General features: G+C 52.0%; 1 protein-coding gene across 5 annotated transcripts in view; it reads right to left on the bottom strand.

Annotated features, from left to right (window-relative positions):
* The window catches only part of MLPH (melanophilin), a 59302-nt gene that overhangs the window by 8020 nt on the left and 31969 nt on the right, over window positions 1-19313 (bottom strand). For 2 of the 5 annotated variants that reach the window (XM_017537745.2, XM_017537746.2), the window contains 6 exons: window positions 16184-16388; window positions 14168-14307; window positions 7847-7930; window positions 2121-2306; window positions 1699-1854; window positions 68-160 (listed from right to left, as the gene is read on the bottom strand). In XM_017537745.2, the coding sequence (XP_017393234.1) occupies window positions 68-160; window positions 1699-1854; window positions 2121-2306; window positions 7847-7930; window positions 14168-14307; window positions 16184-16388 (864 nt within the window). The remainder of the gene's footprint in view (window positions 1-67; window positions 161-1698; window positions 1855-2120; window positions 2307-7846; window positions 7931-14167; window positions 14308-16183; window positions 16389-19313) is intronic. The other 3 variants (XM_037741760.1, XM_017537748.2, XM_037741761.1) reach the window with 3 other exon arrangements.

Below are 19313 nucleotides of genomic sequence, written 5' to 3'. Positions count from 1 at the left end.
CACCCCCACTCACCACTGCACCCCCACTCACCATTGTGCCCCCACTCACCATTGTGCCCCCACTCACCGGGAGGTTTGACCTCCTCCGGGGTTTTCCCGAGGGCTTCACTGTGAGCCCAGCGGCCCTCAGGGCTGCAATCCTGGATTCAATGTCTGAAACCTGAGAGGACAGTAGACAGACAGCCCGTCAGACAGATGTTCGAGGTCCCACCTCAAAGTCATGGACAGAAAGAGCAGCTGCCCCAGCTCTCTCCTGGAGCCAATTTTACTTGTGTTTTCCCTTAAGATTGGCGTCCCAGCCCCATGCCCATCTTGGTGGTCCCCATGGCATTCATCTTCCGTGGTTATTATAGCGGGGGAGCTTTCCTTGTGGGCCGCCCCAGGCAGGAGGGGTGCATTTTCTGGAGTCTTAGGGAGTCTGGCTCCCATGAAGAGCTGGAGGAGGGGCCATGACTGGGGAGGACGGTGGTGGCTACTCTTCACCTAGCACTCGGCCACCCCCACTGGCATCATCCTTGCCCAGCTCCCCTTCCGCTCCTCCCCCCTGAGGCCACTCCTCCCACAGCAGCCAGGGCAGCTTCTGGAAACAGAAACCAGGCCCCATCACCCCTACTCAGACCCTTCCAGCCCACCCTCCTCACACTCTCCCCTCATCATCTGACCCGGTCTCAGACTGATCCCTGCACGTGCCAAGCTCACTGCCACCCCAGGGCCCTGGCACACGCTGCTCCCTCCACCCAGGCTCCTGCCTCCTGGATTTGCCAGGCTGGCTCATTTCCCTGGCATCCCTCCTGACCGCCTTATCTTAATCACCCTGCCCCGAGCACCCCAGGGGGCACCTTTACTGATGGTCTTCATGCACTTTACGTGAACCCAAAGGATCTGGTTTGTTTGTTTGCTATTTATCTCCTCCTACTAAAAACAGGAGCTCCAGGAAGGCACGGGCTTGGTCTAAGGCATTTGCAGCTGTATCTTCCGTGACCTACACAACGTGGCTGCATTCTAGGCATTTGAAGCTTATTTGCAGAGCAAGAAGGAAGAAACGAAGGGAAAGTCCAGAGCCTGACTTGCCCCCTCGATGGGAACAGCCCTGGGGGATGTGCCCTTCGTCCGGGGGAGTGACAGGTGCCTGCTCATGAGAAGGGAAGCGGAGGAGGGCCACGGGGGCTGGCTGTCCCCACAGCCTGAGGGGCAGACCCTCTCCTTTCTGTAGGTCTCCGGGGAGGACAGAGCATGCACACATCACCTCGGCTGTCCCTGGGAGGCCTGAATGCGTTGGCTTTGCCCTTTGACCTTTGTGCACTACTGATATGTTCATCACCCAGATTCAAGCTCTGCAGCCACACCGGGACTCACAGGTGGCCCTTGGGACAGAGTCCAGTCCTGAGTCTGGGGCTGTCCTAAATTCCAGGCCTGCTTACAGGTCAGGGATTGTGAGTGTTCAGTACTTTTTTCTTGGTAGAAACCCTGCCTGTCCCTCACCAAGTTGGAAAAAGAGAAGGGGTGGAGGGCTCAGGGGGTGGCGAGCCAGGTGAGTCCCATAGGAACCCCAGGTTCGTGCTTGGCCTTCAGAGACAGGCATCCCGGGCCAATGGGGAGGGCTTGGTGTGAGCTGTTAGTCAGATGGTCAACACCCAGCCACAGTCACCATCCGTGTTTGTGGAACCCCGTGCTTGCTCCCCTGTGCCTTCGGGGTACCTCGCTCTCTGCCTGCCGGACTTCTGAGGCCGTCACTGCCACTCTGTCCTCCAGCTCCGACAGCTCCTCATCTGTGGTCCTGCTGTGCTGGATGGGGTCCTTGGGGCCCTGACGGCCCTTTTCCTGTCTGTTGGTTTGATTGGCAGCCGTGCCCACCTAGGAAGAGAAGGATGGAGGCTGACCAGCTGCAGAAGGGGGTGTGGGGTCTCACCCAGACGGGGACTCGCCCTGACGTTGCTCTCCTCTCTGAACCCTGGGAGCTGCTTGGCCAGGAGCTGGCCACCCACCATGGACCCCATCAAGGGCTCTTGATGTCCCCACGCAGTGGCTGCCTCCCTGGGGAGGGTGGTGGCTACCCGGGACTGTCCCTTCCTGCCCCTCCCTCTGCAGGGTCCTGCTGAGACCCCTGGGGGTGGTCTCACCTCTGAGTCTGTGTGGCGGAGGGTCCCAACTGAGGTGCCCGTGTCAGGCTCTGCCTTTTCATCCTTGGTGTCCTCTTCCTCGGACGAGGCCCCCTCATCACTGACGTTGCTGGTCAGCTCCTCAAGCTTCCTCCTCAGGGTCTCCTCCTCCATGTCGGCCTCCGTGCGCACTCCAGCACCTACACTCTGACAGAACAAGCCAGTGGGTTTGCATTCGGCTAGCCATCTGGAGCCGTGGAGCTCAAGGGCTGGCTCTGGGAGGTGGGCCTGGGCCCAGCACCCCTGGGGTTCCCGCTGAGCTTGGGCTGCCTCCCTTCTCCTTGTGAGCTTGTCCACTGTGCCCCACTGGGGCCCAGTCCCAGACTCCAGAAGCAGGCTCTGCAGGGCCGGGGCTTCCCAGGGAAAGATGCCCACCACCCCTAGCTAAGACCCCTCTTTTATTTTTTCCTCTCATCCCTTACATCTAAGGGTGACACTTGTGTATTCCAGGTGGATGTCCTTACTCTATGGATGGGGAGAGGGGCGTGGAGTCATGGCTCTCTGCCCACTCTCTCTCAGGGAAGTGCATAGCTGGCCTTGGATGGTCCAGCACCAGGGGCTGTACCTTCCCACACTCTGACCAAGGACTGACTTAGCAGCTGCTGCTGGACAGTTCTCTGTGGCACATGGCTCTTGATCACATAAAAGCAGTGCTGGGCTGAGTGAGAAAGGGTCTCCTTCCACTGGCCGCCTTGTCTGTGGGCGGGAGGAAGGGAGGCTAAGGGCAGGCTTTGTCTGTTGTGGACACCGGCCTTTCAGGAAGGTTTTATGTGCCAGCTCTGAGAAGGTAACAGACTTAAGTGATAAAAACACAAAACCATCCCAATTGCCTCTTACAGCCATAGCGGTGCTAAGGTGTCTTGCTCTTTTTGGCGGAGGCAGCTCCACTCTTTAGAGCTGGCTTAGGCCAAGAGGCTTGCAGACATCCTGACTCTTTCTCTCATCCCAAGTAGCCATTCCTGTCGGCTCTGCCTTTGCGAGATCCCAGGATATGTCTGTCTCATTTCACTTGGTTGCTCTACCACCTTCTCCAAGCCAGCCCTGCTGCCTCACTCCCACTCCACAGCCTGTCCTCGGGAGGACAGCCGGAGCAACCCCGTGCCCTCAGCCAGCTGTCTTCTGCTCAAGCCTCCCCAACTCTCCCATAGTAAAGGCAGAGCCTGGGAGGCTCCGTCTTGTCTGACTCCGGCACTAGGCCCAGCTCCAGCCTCTCTGCTCCCAGGCCTGCCTCTGTCTCACCCGTCCTGGCCACACTGTCTCCTGCAGGTGTTTGCTCCTTGGGACCATAGGAGGGGCTGCCACACTCCATCCTAGACAGCCACATGGCAGTTCTGGCACCTCTGCCAGCTCTTTGGGCAAGTCTCACGCTCAGTGGGAGGCGTCTCGTTTGAAAAGGCACCCTCACCCCAGGGACCTTCTGCCTTGATTTATTTTTCTCTGCCTTCCCCCACCTCCTGACCTGTGTTCCACTTGTTGGGTTGTGAAGGAAACCAAAACATGTCACCCCAGAATAGACTTCTGGGACATATTTCCAGCTGTTTATTCAGAGAAGCTGCAGACAGGATTGCTCCGAAAAGCTGTCTTTTTTGGTGGTGGGGATTTCATCTGTGGAGGAAAGCTACAGGGGTGAGCTGAACACCAGGCAGATGGGCTTTTCTGAGATGGGCTTTCTCGGTGCCTTAAAAGGACACTGATGCCTGACACTTACGTGTGTGACAGGGACGCTCCTGTCACACCTTTTGTGCCACCTTTTGTCCCTTCCTCTGGGAGATGCCACCTCCACTGACACTGGGGGCTGGGAGGGAGGGAGGGAGGGAGGGCAGGTGCCTCCACCAGGAAGTTACTCACAGGCCACGGCACCCCTGGGCGGATTCTTCAAGGGCAGCTCCAGGTTAGTTGAGAGATATTTAACTGCATAACCAGAAGCCCTTCCTCTCCTCGCCCTCCGGTGACCCTGTCCCCACTGCAACCCCTCAAGAAGCCCTAAGCCCTGTCCATCCTGTCACCTTGGGTGTAAACCTCAGTCGTCTGTCCCTGCTTGGAGCCCCACATTTGCAGGACTGACATGTTCATGTGCACAGTAACACATGGTTGGTCTTTTCCCTGTGACCCTGTCTGTGATGAGTTCCCTTCAGCAGACGTAGGCCCCCTTTCTGAGGGAAAGCTGGACATTCCTGCGGTTGCGTGTTTCCCGCCTCCTGAGTGGAAGGCAAACGCCATGAGGCCTGCATTTTTGTCGACTTTGCTCACGGCCACCTCCCCAGCATCAGGAGCCGGTGCCGGGGGCAGAGTGGCTCCCTGTGTCTCCCGACTCTTCCCAGGTGATGAAGTCACACAAGTTAGCATCATGGGAAGGAAGACAGCGCTCATTTCCTTGTCTGCTCGTTCACCTGTTCATTCACTCATCCATCCCACAATCCAAAGGCTTTCCCCTGGCCCCATGAAGTCAACTTTGACGCGTGAGGCCAGGGCCTCAAGGAGATGCCACCTGAGGAGTTTGAGTGCCACCTTTTGTCCTTTCCTCTGGGAGATGTCACCTCCACTGACACTGGGGGCTGGGAGGGAGGGAGGGAGGGAAGGTGCCTCCACCAGGAAGTTACTCACAGGCCACGGCGCCCCTGGGCGGCATCGATCCCTCCCTCACTCGCCAAGCTGAGGATATTGCACACGATCATTTAATTTTCTATTTGGATGAAACCTATTGAGACAGATCGACAGGTCTTGCTGCCTGGGGCCTCACAGACAAACACCAAGGGGATGATTAGATTGCGTCGATGAAGAAGCTGCATGTTTTAGCCAGGATGCTTCTCCACGAGGCTCCACTTTCCTGACAAAGCCCCGAGTCACAGAGGCCCTCAGTGGAAAGATCGGCAGTGATGTTCAGCCTGTAAATGCTATTGGGCCTGATATGAGCTGAACTTTGTCCCAGAGTGCATGGGGCTGAGAAACTGCAGAATCCCCACAAGGAATGGAAGCCCAGTGCCCGTCAGGCAGGACGCAGCAGAGTGATGGCGTGAGGGGGTGGGAGCTGGGGGATGCCTTGGAGAGGCAGGGATTGTCTTTGCTTTGTAAGCCTGTAAATAAATGAACACACACACCACATGCACACATATACACATGTACATATGGAAAACACATGACAACATGTGCGTGTGACAGGGACTTGAACCAGCACAACAGGACACAGCCAGGGCGACTAACTTGCCCTTGTTTGCCAGGGATTTCCAGGTGCAAGCCTTACGAGCCCCAACTGGGACACTGGCTGCCCTAGATCGAGCGTCGGCAAGGTGGAGGGCCTGCTGCCTCTCAGGCCCAGCTCCTCGACAGCCCAGAGGGCCATGCCTGCAAGCATTGTCCCCTCATGGGGAGTGTGCGGGCAGCGCAGGTCCCATGTGGAGTCTGTGACTTCTAACTTACTTGTCCCTGGGCTGAGATTTGTATGAGCAAAAGGCCAAAGCTAGGAGGCACCAGTGAGAGCCAGAGTGAGGGTGGCCACCTTTCCCTCCGCAAGGGTAACCTGTTTCTGGGTGGGCTGCTGCCAGGGCCAGGCAGGCTGCAGGGCAGTGGGTCCCAGGTGCTGCTGAGGGACCAGCAGGGATGGGAAGGAGTTGGGCAGGAAGTGGGTAAAGGAGGTGAGTGACGGATCTCCAGTGTCCACCTGAGAGGCAGAGCCGGGGCCAGAGTGGGACCTGGGGCACTCGGTGTTCAGCAGGGTCCTGGGGGCGGCCTGGGGTCTGGATGGATGGATATGGGCCATGGGGTCTGATGGGGCTCTGGAGCTTGTGTTGGGGTCACTCTGACTCCAGTGCAGGCGAGGGTCCTTCCAGAGGCATCCCGAGGGGAGGAACGCTCTTCCCAACCTCGCTGTGCTTTCAGCCAGCCAGTGATGGGCTGAGTCTCACTCATGGGACCCCAGGCTTCAGTTTCCTCATCTATAAACTAGGGACAGACATGTCTACTTTGCAGAGGTATTGCAGGATTAAACGAAATTATGGCACATGGTCAGCCTGGCCCTAGCGACCCGTTAAAGCATACAGCACAGTACTCCATCCCCCTATAGAGAGAGGCAGCTGCGGTCCCTGCTGGACACATGGCATGTGGGCTGGGCCTCAGTCTCCCTCCACTTTGGCCAGGGTCAGGGTCTGCGCAGGGGTACCCTCTGTGGTCTAACTTGGGACCTGTGTGCTCTGCTCCCCACTTGGTCTCATTCCGCCAGCCTGAGCTCCACCCAGATCTGCTTCTCTGCAGTCTTGGCCCCAAGAAAAATGAGCAGCGGCAAGGAGCGTCCCGTGGAATTAAGTCATTCACACTTAAAGCTGCTGGAACTTTAAATCACCGGGAGCCTTGAGGGCAGCTATGTGGCCTGAATCAGCAGCATGCACCTTCCGTTTCTGCTTTTTCCTGTAGATGATTAGGAAAGACTGAGGGACACCAGAGATGAGACCCCCTCAAGATCATTACCCCTACTTGTGGAGTGTTCAAGCCATCTTCCTCAAAATTAGTAAACTGTAACCTGTGAACCGCTACAATATAATTACGGGCATTGTATGGAAAATGCTGTAACACTGAGAAACTTCTGTTTCGGCCTATATAAGCGAAACTTCAAATTCTCCGCTTTGGAGCACTAACCCCATTCCTTTGAAGTCTGTGTGGCCCAGAAGGCTACCTTCAAACTTTGTGCTCCAATAAACTCAATACTTAATCGCATTTTCTGAATCTCCTTATCTCAGTGCCCAGGTGCTAGATGTGTAACTCAGCTGGCATGGAGGACTGGGTCCCCCCGTCCCTCTGCACTCCCAGCTGTCTATCTGCCTGTCTCTCAGACACAAAAGCACATACACACACATGCACGTGCACTCTTGCAGCGGGCCATGGTCTGTTTTATTTACTCCCCATCAGGTTGCCTTGGTGTGCTGTTGTGGTATCAATGTGTCCCCTAAAGTTCATGTGTTGGGGATTCAATCCTCAGTGCAATAGTGTTGCGAGGTGGGGCCTTCAAGAGGTGATTAGGTCATGAGGGCTGTGCCTTTATCAATGGATTAATGTCACTATTGAAGGAACGAATTTGTTATTCATTCCAGGGTGGTTATAAAAGAGAGTTCGGTCCTGCCTTGCTTTCTGTCTCTCCTGTGCTCTATCACCATGTGCCACGTGGTGACACAGCAAGAAGGCCCTCACCAGATGCCACCCCTTGATCTTGGACTTCCCAGTCTCCAGAACCATGAGCCAAATACATTTCTGCTCATTATAAATTACCCAGCCTGTGGTATTTTGTTACAGCTGCACATAGCAGACTAAGCTGTGCTGATCATACATTCACAAACATGGTGCAGAGGGAGACTCCCTCCTGCTTTGGTTGCTGGACCTCAGAGCTGCTGGGCCAAGCAAGCTTCCTCCCATCTCCAGTTATGTCCCCTGGGCAGGCTGTTACACCTGTGCACCCTCCAAGCTGTCTCTCTTTCAAGCTCTGGGTATGAGGGGTGATGGCAGGCCTGGATGGGACAGATAACTTCACTCAGGATATGTGATAGGAATCATCTGGCCCTCTGAGCACTGCACACAGAACTCAAGCTTACAAACAGCAAAATCTCAAGAAACTATTCTCCCAAAAGCCCATGTCACACCTTAGCCTCCTTTAACTAAAGAGCCGTGGGGGCTCTTTCTCCTTGCCCGGCCCCTGGTGTTACCTTGGCCAAGGGAGGCACAACTGTGTTCTCCAGGTGGGTCAGCAGGCGTTCCACAGCTGAAATACGCTTATTCAGCTCAAAGATCTGCAGCAGAGGGAGAGAAACAGTAGGCAGAAGACCCCTGGCTCCCACCAGCAAGACTCTGGCACCCACCACCTCAGAAGCACCAAATTCCCAAGAAGTGGAAGGAGAGCTAAGGCCACCAGCCATGATGTGGCCTGGGAAGGTTAACCGTGAAACCTATTTCTGACACCAAGAGTTCTGGAACACCAAGCAAAATCTTGGAGTGAAACCAAGAGAAGGGAGAGTGGGGAGGGTGAAAGCAGCAGGAGAGGAGCTGAGTTCAGCAGGACAAGGAGCTGAATCTGGACGGTTGTGATGGTGTCATCACTGCGGACAGCCACTGTTACCACCGATACTGAGCAGCACAGGAAGACATCAGTTAATTACGCCACAGTGATCAAACTTACAGTCATTAGCTAGCAAGAGCCTTGGGTTGCTCGTGGGCTGGGAGGCAAGGCCCTTCAGGCGACAACCTAAATGGACCAGAAGTACGACTTGCTCATCCCTTGAGTCACCAGACTCTTGAGTCACCCAAAGTCTATTAGCTCCCAGACGGAGACATGAGAAATCAATTTTCTAGTTTTCTTCCTTGCCCAGCGATGCATCTTTCCTGCCATTATCTCGTTTACGGCTCACCTGGCTTTAAAAGAGGGAAGTGGTGCTTGTGGGATGTTAAGATGTTTTGCGCTGTTTGGTCCGTAATTACTTTAATCTTCACAGCACCAAGGGCTTTGAGTGGGCAAATCTGCCCGAAGAACATGCTTGGCTGAGAAATGTCAACACTAGGGTTTTGGCCCATGCCTTGAGGAGCCACTGGTAATAGTCATGAGATTCAGAAAATATGAGTAAGTATTAATACACCAAGTTTATCAGAACAAAGGCTTGACGGTGGCCACCCGGAAACACGGACCCCAAATAAATGGGGTCCAAAGTGGACTAGTGGTTTCACCTACATAGAAATTTTAGCAGGATCACAACCTTGCAGAGGAACAGTGACCTGGGGGGCCTCTGGTGAGGCCTCTGGTCCCGTTGAGCATCTGCAGAAGCAGAGATCAATACTCTGGGGAGAGAGCACTCGGCAGACAGCCTCTGTCTCCCAGAAGCGGTAGGCTTGGCACACATGGGGACTCAGGAGAGGACAACGGCCCCCCAGCCAGCTGGGAAATGTCACATTCAGAGTAGAAGAGATGGGGAAATGCCCACGAGGAGAAAGTGGAGGCAGGGTGGAGGAGGCCAGGGTTGGGGGAGGTGGGCAGGAGCTAAAGGTGGGTGGGGGCAGCTGGGAGCCAGGGAGAGGCCAGCAGGGAAGAGTGGGAAGTGAGCTCAGCACGCTGCTTTCTGACAAGGCTCTGGCAGTGTCCAGGCTCCTTTGCTGAGGAGGTGGCAGCACAGACACAATGAGTATGATGCCACCCTGGCTCCAGGAGTGCTGGGCCCCTTTCAGACAAGCCCACAGGGCAGATGCAGCAGCTCCTCCGCTACTCCTGAGTGCCCAAGTTGTGTGGGGGTGAATGCAAACCTGCTGGTGAAATTGGGCACTCATTGCACCTGTTGAAAATAGAGAAGTGACTTCTCCCCACTGCCCCCTTTCTTTCAGAGCTCCTTTCTTTGCTTTTTCCAAATACGTGTAAATCTTTATAATGGCGAAAAAGCCTCTGTCCAGTCTCAAAACTTGACCTGGGAACTGTGTTTTTGAAATGGAAACATCCCTGGAGATAACCCTTGCTCCCAGATCCCAAGAGGGGGTTAAGAGGCTAACTTCTACCTTTTTTATCCTCCTTTAAATAATTAAGACCAAACAGCATTAGAGATAAGGGCCCCCCAGGTCTCTGTTCCTCCGCGACGCTGTGATCCTGCTAAAGTTTCTACATAGGTGAGACCTTCACTAGTCCACTTTGGACCCCTCTTGTTTGGAGCCTGTGTTTCCGGGTGGCCATGTCAAGCCTTCGTTCTGATAAACTTGACTTATTAATACTTACTCATATTTTCTGAATCTTATTACTTAGGTTTGACAAAGTAAATACAAGTTAACAGGAACACATAGAAACAATTCCAGAGGCAGGATATACAAACATGAACTTGAGAATCGTTCCAAGCAGGTATAAAGGATAATTGGTTTCAGCAGGGTTGGATACCACTATGTGTATTTTACTAAAGGCTAATAAGTTGCTAAATTAAAGGTTTACTGAAAATAGACAACTTGATTCTCATCTTCATCCCACTGTCTTCAGACTAGGAAGCTGGAAGATGCTCAGCCAGCCATGGATCTGTCTACCTGGCCACCCCGGGAGGTCTCTACCTGGCCACATAGGGGAAGTCTCTACTCTGGCCACACTGGGGGTCTTTATCCTGGGCACACTGGAGAGGTCTCTATCGTGGGCATACTGGGGAGGTCGCCATCCTGTCCTCACCAGAGAGGTCTCTATTCTGGCCACCCTGGTCCTCCACTGTCCCCTGCAGCCACAGGTCCCTGTATGAACTTGGCTGAGTCGCCTCTTCCCCTTTTCTCAGAATAACTGTAGAATGTGCCAAGAAAGCCACCTCCTGATATCAGGAAGAACTGTGTGGACTGTGCAGAGCCCAGGCTCTGGAACTGGATTCCTTTGGCCCACTGATCCCAGTTTCCCAGGTCTCTGCCCTGGCCACCCTGAGTCGGCTTTCTGGGATCCCCCAGCTGCCGCATGATGTGGGGCACTTGCCTCCGAGACTCTACCCTTCCCGCAGCTTCCCTGAGCCCGGGGGCCCTGCTGCCTGTCTGTGAGTCATGAAGTTGCTCTGCCCGACGTGTGCGTGTTCCATTTCACAGAAGTAGACCTGCCAATGCAAGTGTGGAGGCGTGACCGCTGTGGCACTGGGGCTCCCTTGAGTCCCGCCGGAGCTCAGCACACCTACAGTTTCCAAGTCCTCCCAGGATACAGACATGGCAGGGGCCAAGCCAGCCACTCCCTGATTTGAATCAAAGGACACTTCCTTGCATCAGGGCCTTGCTTGCTGTTACATAAAAGGAGTCGTATGCCTCAGGAACTGTGGGCCTCAGGAGGTGAAGCGACCATAAGCAGTCTTCACGCAGGCCTTCTCAGGGCCTTCATGCCCAGCTCTGATGGGGCAAGGGTGCTTCTTTCAGAGACTAAGTGGGCCCTCAAGGAAGTTGCTGCAGGAGAAACTTTCAGACCAGGGCTGAGGAAGCTTCTAAATGACAGTACAGTAAAAAGCCAGCTGAGGGCACTGACTCCAGAGAGATGCTAAGTTCAGAAACTGCACGCTTCTGTCCCGTGGACACTAGCCCAATTCTAGGACCCAAACCCCTATGATTTCCCATAGGGCCATGCTAGAAAGGCTCTTTGTGAAATTTTGGTGCTCATTTTCAGCAGATCATTTCTCTGGGTGCAGAAGCGAAGTGACAGGAGGTTGGAAGAGTCCCTTACCAACCATGCGTGTGAAGGTCTGGCCCTGTGAGAACAGCCACAGGACAGATTTCCTGCTGGATGGGGGCTCAGAAAAGCCTGGGGCCACTGGGTCCTTTTCCCCGTTGCCCACTCCTGAGCCAGTGCTAGCCTAGTGGCTGCCTTGGGACGGGGGTCTGCAGCCCTGTGGCTGTAGAGCTGGCCGATGCTTCATCTCCGGTAGTCCTGTGCACCGAAGGACCAGGGCGCTGGAGAAACCCTAGACCCTGTACAACAGCCTCCTCGTGCCCCGCCCAGCTCTCCTGCCCCTCGAGAACCCCAGCCGTGCACCCTCTGCCTCCTTGCCACATCCAGGCCTTTCCTGACAAGCCTCAGCATTCACTTAGCCTCCCTCCTGACAGCCCAGAGCCCATGGGCCCTGAAGGGAAGCTCCACAGAAGCATTCCCTTTCCCAGATCTCCCAGGAGGAGGGAGGAGGGGCTCTGTGCCAGGTACCACCGTGCCCACGGAGCTAGACCTGCACTCATCCAGGCTCCAGAAGATGTGCCTGAGACCAGCCCTGGTGATGCTGCGGTTCCTGTCTCCATTCAGAGCGGCGCCACTCCCCCTCTTCTGGGTTTCGTGCCTCTAGGGTCATTAGTTACAGAACAGCCCCCCATCACATGATTACAATGCCGGAGTCAAGGCTCTATCAGAGACATGAATAGCCTGTGTCTTTCTTTGCCTTAAACAATCTAGTGGTCATGATGTTCTCAGATGAAACAATATTGCCTTTCTCCCAGTAATGTGAACTTGCTCAAATAGAAATCAGCTGACTCAACAGAATCATTTAGATGCAGTGAGGGGAATTCAGGGTACTTAAATAAATCTTGTGATGAACTTTTTAATAAGTCAATGTCTACAGTGTGAGTGATTCTACTAATTTAACAGGTGTTAAGTATTATGAGCAGTTTCTTAATGCCTATATAATGCCTGCTAAAGGGCTGGGTGCGGTAGCTCACGCCTGCAATCCCAATACTTTGGGAGGCTGAGGTGGGTAGATCACTTGAGGTCAAGAGTTCGAGACCAGCCTGGCCAACATGGTAAAACCCCCTTTCTACTAAAAATACAAAAGTTAGCAGGGCATGGTGGTAGGTGCCTGTAATGCCAGCTAATCAGGAGGCTGAGGCAAGAGACTTGCTTGAACCCAGGAGGCAGAGGTTGCAGTGAGCTGAGATGGCACCACTGCACTCCAGCCTGGGCAACAGAGCAAGGCTGCTAAATCTAAGAGTGAGCTACGTCTTGCTTTTTTATTTTTAAAAATAAAACCTAAGGGTTTCACATACCTGACAGATTATTTCCTCCTCTTATAAAATATATAATACTTGATTGAGTATAAAAGATGTATTTTCATGAAAAGGCATGAGGCACTCATATATGCTACAGCATGGTTGGACCCGGAGAGCATTCTGCTTAGTGAAAGGAGCCAGTGACAATAGGCCAGATGTCCTCTGTGAGTCCATTTACATGAAATGTCCAGAATAGACAAATCTATGGAGACAGAAGGAAGACTGCTGGTTGTCAGAGGCTGGGGCAAGGGAGATTGGGAGTAATTGGTTAATGAGTGTGCGATTCTTTGGGGGCTGAATTAGAGGTGGTGGTTACACAACACTATAAATGTACTGTCACTGAATTGTATACCTTAAAAGTTAATTTTTTGGCTGGGTATGGTGGCTCACACCTGTAATCTTAGGGAGGCCAAGATGGGTGAATCACCTGAGGTTAGGAGTTTGAGGCCAGCTTGGCCAATATGGCAAAACTCTGTCTCTACCAAAAATACAAAAATTAGCTGAGTGTGGTGGTGCGCACCTGTATTCCTAGCTACTTGGGAGGCTGAGGAGGGAGAATTGCTTGAACCTGGGAGGCGGAGTTTGCAGTTAGCTGAGATGGCGCCATTGCATTCCAGCCTGGGCCACAGAGTAAGACTACGTCTCAAAAAAACAAAAATCAAAAAAGAAAACTAAAAAATAATTTTGAAGACTAAAGATTATTTATTTTCTCCTAAATTCCATAAAATATGTTACTTCTTTCAAATTTTTAAATTATAAAATACTATATTAAAACTCTATCCTTTTAATCATTTTCAAGGTATTAAGTATATTCACATTGTTGTATAACTGTCACCACCATCCATCTCCAGAACTACTTCATCCTGCAAAACAGAGACTCTATGCCCATTCAGCACCAATTCCCCAACCCCCTGACCCAGCCCCTGGTGACCACTATTATAGTTTCTTCTCTATGAATTTGACTAAGAACCTCAGATAAGTGGAACCATACAGTCTCTGTCCAAAGTGACTGGTTTATTTCACTTAGTATAATGTTCTCAAGGTTCATCCATGGTGTAGCATGTGTCAGCATCTCCTTCCTTTTCAGGGGTGAATAATATTCCATGTTGTGTATGTGCTGTGTTTTGTTTACCTATTCATCTGCTGACGGATGCTTGGGTTGCTTCCACCTTTTGGTTATTACAAAAAATGCTGCCATGAACACGGGGACACAAATGTCTTTTTCCGTCCCTGATTTCCAGTTTTGGGGGCGTAAACCAAGAAGTGGAATTGCTGGATCACATGGAAACTCTATTTTAAATTATATGGTTAATTATTATTAACCATACCGAGATGGTTAATTTTCTGTTATGTGAATTCAGTCCCATAAAACATACTGTGATGACCTATCTCCATTAAGTAGGCTCGTGGAATTTCACACCCTAAAGGTATTGAAAGCTTTAATTTCTCTGAAGTGACTTGGTGTGGAGGTGAAAAGACTCCACCCAAAGAAAAGACAAGATGGAAGCCTCTCCAGCCACCATTACCTGACTGTCAGAGGACGCCCGGCCTCTCCGCTTGGAATGACGGGAGGTCGCCATGGGAGCCCAGATGCTTTCCTCGTCGGAGGTATCCACGTCGGCCAAGTACTGCGGGGGCAGCTGCTCCTTCCTGATGACATTTGGCCCTTTGGAGCAAGAGTGGGTTTGAATTACTTGGCGTGAAAAGCTGAAAGCCGATGGACGTGTTTAGTCCAGTGAAGAAAAATGAGAGCTCAAAGAAAATAAAGACAAAATGATGTCCCTCTGATGTCACAGGGATGAGGTTCCAAAGTCACAGTAAGAATGGAGCAGATTCCACGACCACACACAGAGATCTTCAGGAAAAAAGAGGCCTTCGCCTGACATTGTAGGTGGGAATTAAGAGTGGACATATTTTGCATGCTTGCAAAGCAAAGTAACATGATTCCCAATTTCAAATTGCAAATAATGCCTGATTCCATGAGGATGAGATCATAAATGTATTGTTTTAAGCCACATTTTACATTTGTGATAATTTGCTATGTAGTCAACAGATTCAGCCATCTCATTTAATCCCTATGACAATGGGGTGAGTTAGGTGTTATTAACCCCTTTTGCACAATGAGGAAATGGAGGTGTCCAGAGGTTAAGCAATTTGTTCTGTCAGTGTGGCATATCTCATTGAATCTCAGACTTTGCAGATTGGATGTTGCACTCTTAAGAGAGCGACAGTGGCCGGGTGTGGTGGCTCACGCCTGTAATCCCAGCACTTTGGGAGGCCAAGGCGGGTGGATCACGAGGTCAAGAGATCGAGACCATCCTGGCCAACATGGTGAAACCCTGTCTCTACTAAAAATACAAAAATTAGCTGGGCATGGTGGCACGCACCTGTAGTCCCAGCTACCCAGGAGGCTGAGGCAGGAGAATTACTTGAACCCGGGATGCGGGGGTTGCAGTGAGCCAAGATTGTGCTACTGCACTCCAGCCTGGCAACAGAGCAAGACTCTGTCTAAAAAAAAAAATAAAATAAAGGAGACAGTGCTGCCAATGAGACTCAAGCACACCCCTTTCTTACCACATTCACTGTAAGATACTTGGCATTTGAGAGTTGATATGTCAAAAGAATGTATGTGAGAACCAGTGAAGCAAACTGGCAGAGCCTGGCTCCAAACTCAGAACTGCCTGCCTCCAAGGCACCTCTCCCAGCACGATGCAGGCTCTCGTGGCCTCTCCCCAGACTGCCTCCTGTCCATGCGCTCAGGGGACATGAGATCACAGAGGGAATAAAACTGCTGTCCAGATCTGGATCCTATGGTCTGGCCAAACCATTTATTCATCGTTTTGGGGGAAAGTAGAGCCCTGCCTTCCTCCCCAAACCTCCAAGGTCCCTGTCAGCATGAGGGCCATGAGATTAGGGTCCCTTCAATACAGTGAAGAGGGAAGCTGGAGAGTAGATGGCGTTCCCACATGCAGCCACTCGCTGTGGCTACTGCTGTGATCCTACTTGCTCCTGTTCTGATGGGGCGTGTGAACTCCTAGACCCACAGTACACACTACTCGGGTACCGGAAAAGAGAGATTTGGGGATTTCATTTCAAAGCAAAACTGACAACAAAGTTAAGCCAAGCAGATTTAGTTTCTCAGTGCTTAAAGATCTCCTGATCAACAGCCTTGAGCCGACTCTGGGCTGGGGTGGCGGTGCCCAGATGACCGTCTTGCCCAGACCAGGATGGTGGGTCGGTTGAGCGGTGGTTCTAGTCATTTCAGGAGGCCTGCGTGTCCCCAGCCCAGGCCAGCAGTAGGGAGCTGTGAGCTGGCCACCTCCTGTGCTGGAAGTTCTGAGAGTTACAGGGAAGCACACATCCCAGGGAGGGCAGGGGCCCACAGCGTTTGTTGGGACTGCACGTCCCGGACAATCGTGCCAAAGGAAGGGGGCTTTCACATCAGCCATGTGTTGGCATAGGTCAGGGTGGTGGGGTTGTTTCTCAGTGACCCCCTCCCGCATGCTGAGCCCATCAGGAAGACCCTGGCCAAGGGCACCTACCTAGTGCAGCAGCAGTCCCCAGGGCCAGCCCGTGGGAGCCTCCAGGCAGGGAGAGCTCAGTGAGGACGCTGTGTCCAGAAGGCGAGATGCATGTCGGCTGCTCTTCTGGACGGGGATGGCACCCAGAGGCCCCAGCGTCAGCCTCCTCCAGGCCCTCAGCCTTCTGGGGGACTGCCTTCTCTGAGCAGGACTCATCTGTGAGGGACTAAGCACACGGGCCGTCAGCCTCCTCTGTGGGGTTTACTAGGAGGGGCTGCTGCCTGGAATGTGGGTCTTTCAATCCAAGCCCTGAGGCTTTCCAGTCACTTGACTGACCTAGCACTAGACCCCCATCCACGCTGGTCCCTGCTACTCAGTCCTCTTAGATTTCCAAGGCTGTGCCTAAAGCATGTACTGCCTATGTATTCCCTACTGACTGCCTGTTGCATGCATCCATGCGGTGTTGGGGCTCCCAGCGACACCCTGGACCAGGCATGACACAAGGGGACCAAAACTCTTCTGACACAGCCTCAGGGGGCTCAGACATACCCAGAAACCAAAGCCTGAGGACGTGGGCAGGGAAGTTAATATTTTTGGGAGAAGGTTACATTGTTACTAACTAGGTACACCTTAATCTTTGAAGATCAGAAGGGCTGGTGGGGGCTTCCTGGCAGCTCCTTGGCTGTAATCCGGACAACCCTCCAGCAGAGGGGTCTCTGTGTTATGTCACTGTCTCCAAGGAAATGGGGTCCTGAGGGCTTCAAGAAGCAATATGCCACAGCGCCCCTCCAGTGTGACTGTGAGTGGGGCTGGGGGCCACAGGAAACGCACACTTAGGCCAGCCTCCAGTTAGAGCAGGACCTGTGGCCTGGACATCACTTGGCTGCTGGCTTCCAGGATCCACCCTGCTTCCCCCTCCTCCTGGAAGGGTCTTCAGACCAGCCTGGGTGGACCCAGCCCCACCCCAGCTCTGGCTCAGCACTGCCTGAGCCCAGGGGATGCCGGGAGTGGAGTTCAGGAGTTCACTATGAAGCTGGCCTGGGTCCTAGGCCTGGCTCAGTGCCCATAGTTACCTTTACTGCCTGCCTGTGAGTCCCATGCCTTCCACGGACAGCACCTATGATGATTAGTACTGAAAATTAATGAGTATGGCTCATGGACTCACTTCATCTTTGCTATTCTGCCTAGCAAATTCAAACTATAAGTGAGTCCACAGCTGAACCGTATTACTTATCAGAGGCCTTCAAACACTGCTCTTGATGACTTCTAAGAAATCTCACTAACCTTGCCTTACCTCCACCATTAATCTAGTAGGAGAACCCTTTGACTATGGCTCATTCTCCTGATCTAATATCACCATTATGCTTTTAGGACTTAGTCTACTAATGACAGCCCTCTACTCCCTAAATATGCTGGTCATGATACAATGAGGGACACTTACGTATGACATTAACAGTATTAAACCTTTCTTTATGTGAGAAAATACATTAATACTGATACATCTTGTGCCTCTCTTCCTGTTACCCTTAAACCCTAAAATTACTATGGGGCCTGCATGCTGTAGCTATAGTTTGATCAAAACATTAGATTGTGGATCTAACACTAGATGCCTGCACTTCTTACCTACCGAGGAAGCATGCAAGAGCTGCAGACTCACGCCCCCATGCCTAACAACACGGCCTTCCCAACTTTCAAAGGGTTAGAGTCATGCGTTGGTCTCAGGAACAAAAAGCATTGGTGCAACTCCAAATAAAAGTAACAAATGAAAGTATTCTTCCCCTGCCATAACAGCCCTCATCCCCTAATCTTACCGATTGCTGTTACCTTAGCCAGCCCCTGCAAAAAAGGTTCATACGCAAATGATATAAAAACATCTGTGGCATGTGCCTTCATTCATTAGTCTCATCCCCACAACAATGTTCATATACACAGACCAGGAAGTCATTATCTCCAGCTGACACTGAATGACAGTCTAGAATCTCAGACTCTCACCAAGCTTCAAACTAGGCACTTCTCCACAATGTCTGTCCCAGTAGCACTAATCATTACCCATCTATGGTAGACGTCTCGATATATAAACTCAGACCCTAACATTAATCACTTTTTCAAATACTTATTTTCCTCATCACAGTATGAATTCTGGCTACCGCCAATCAATTCTTTCAGCTCTTTATCAGATGAGAAGGTGTAAGAATCATGTCTTCTTACTAACTGGCTGACGGTGCAGGCGAGCAGATGCTAAACCCACCACCCTCCAGGCAGCTCTGTACATCCGCATGGGCGGTGCTGGCTTCATCTTAGCTTCCTCCTGTTCTCCAACACGTGAAATGTCAACAAACATTTATTCTGGACACTATCCCCAACTCCCTTCCATTAATTAGCTTTCTCTCAGCAGCAGCAGGAAAGTCAGCTCAGTTCGGCCTTCACCCTTGACCTCCATGGCCGTGGAACGCCCAGCCTGGGTCTCAGCCCTGCTCCACTCCAGCACTATAGCTGGGGCAAGAAATTTCCTGCTCATCCACTTCTACGCTTTAATAGACAATAACCTATCAATCCAAACCTTCACACTATGTCTGGGGGCTATGATCATCTTATTTACAGCAATCTGTGCTCTGACACAAAATGGTATCAAACCAGCTAGGCCTTATAACAGTCACAATTGGCATTAATCAACCACACCTCGCATTCCTTCGCATCTGAACCCACGTGTTTTCAAAGCTATATGATTTATATATTCAGGGTCCATCATCCATAACCTCAGTGATGAAAAAGACATCCTAAAAATAGGAGGACTGTTCAAGACTTTGTCCCTCAGGTCCTCCTCCCTGAATGTCGCCAGCCTTGCACTTACAGGTATGCCTTTCCTCACAGGCTTTCACTCTGAAGACCTCGGCGTGGAAACTGCAAACACATCATGCCCCAACTGTTACTCTGATTGCCACCTCCTTAACAGCTGTCTACAGTACCCGTATTATTTTCTTTGCTGTAATAGGACAAACTTGCTTCAGACTCCGGTTACTATTAACAAAAATAACCCTTTCCTAATTAACTCATTAAGCGCTAACAGCCGGCAGCATCTTCGCCGGATTCCTCATCACCAACAGCACCCTGCTTCATCCTCCCAAGCACCCAGCCCGCTCCACCAACAGCA

Source organism: Cebus imitator, unplaced genomic scaffold (assembly GCF_001604975.1).
Source record: "Cebus imitator isolate Cc_AM_T3 unplaced genomic scaffold, Cebus_imitator-1.0 Scaffold106, whole genome shotgun sequence".
Classification (NCBI taxonomy): Eukaryota; Metazoa; Chordata; class Mammalia; order Primates; family Cebidae; genus Cebus; species Cebus imitator.
Note: the sequence above shows the minus strand (reverse complement) of the source record. Positions and strands in the feature narration are given on the sequence as shown.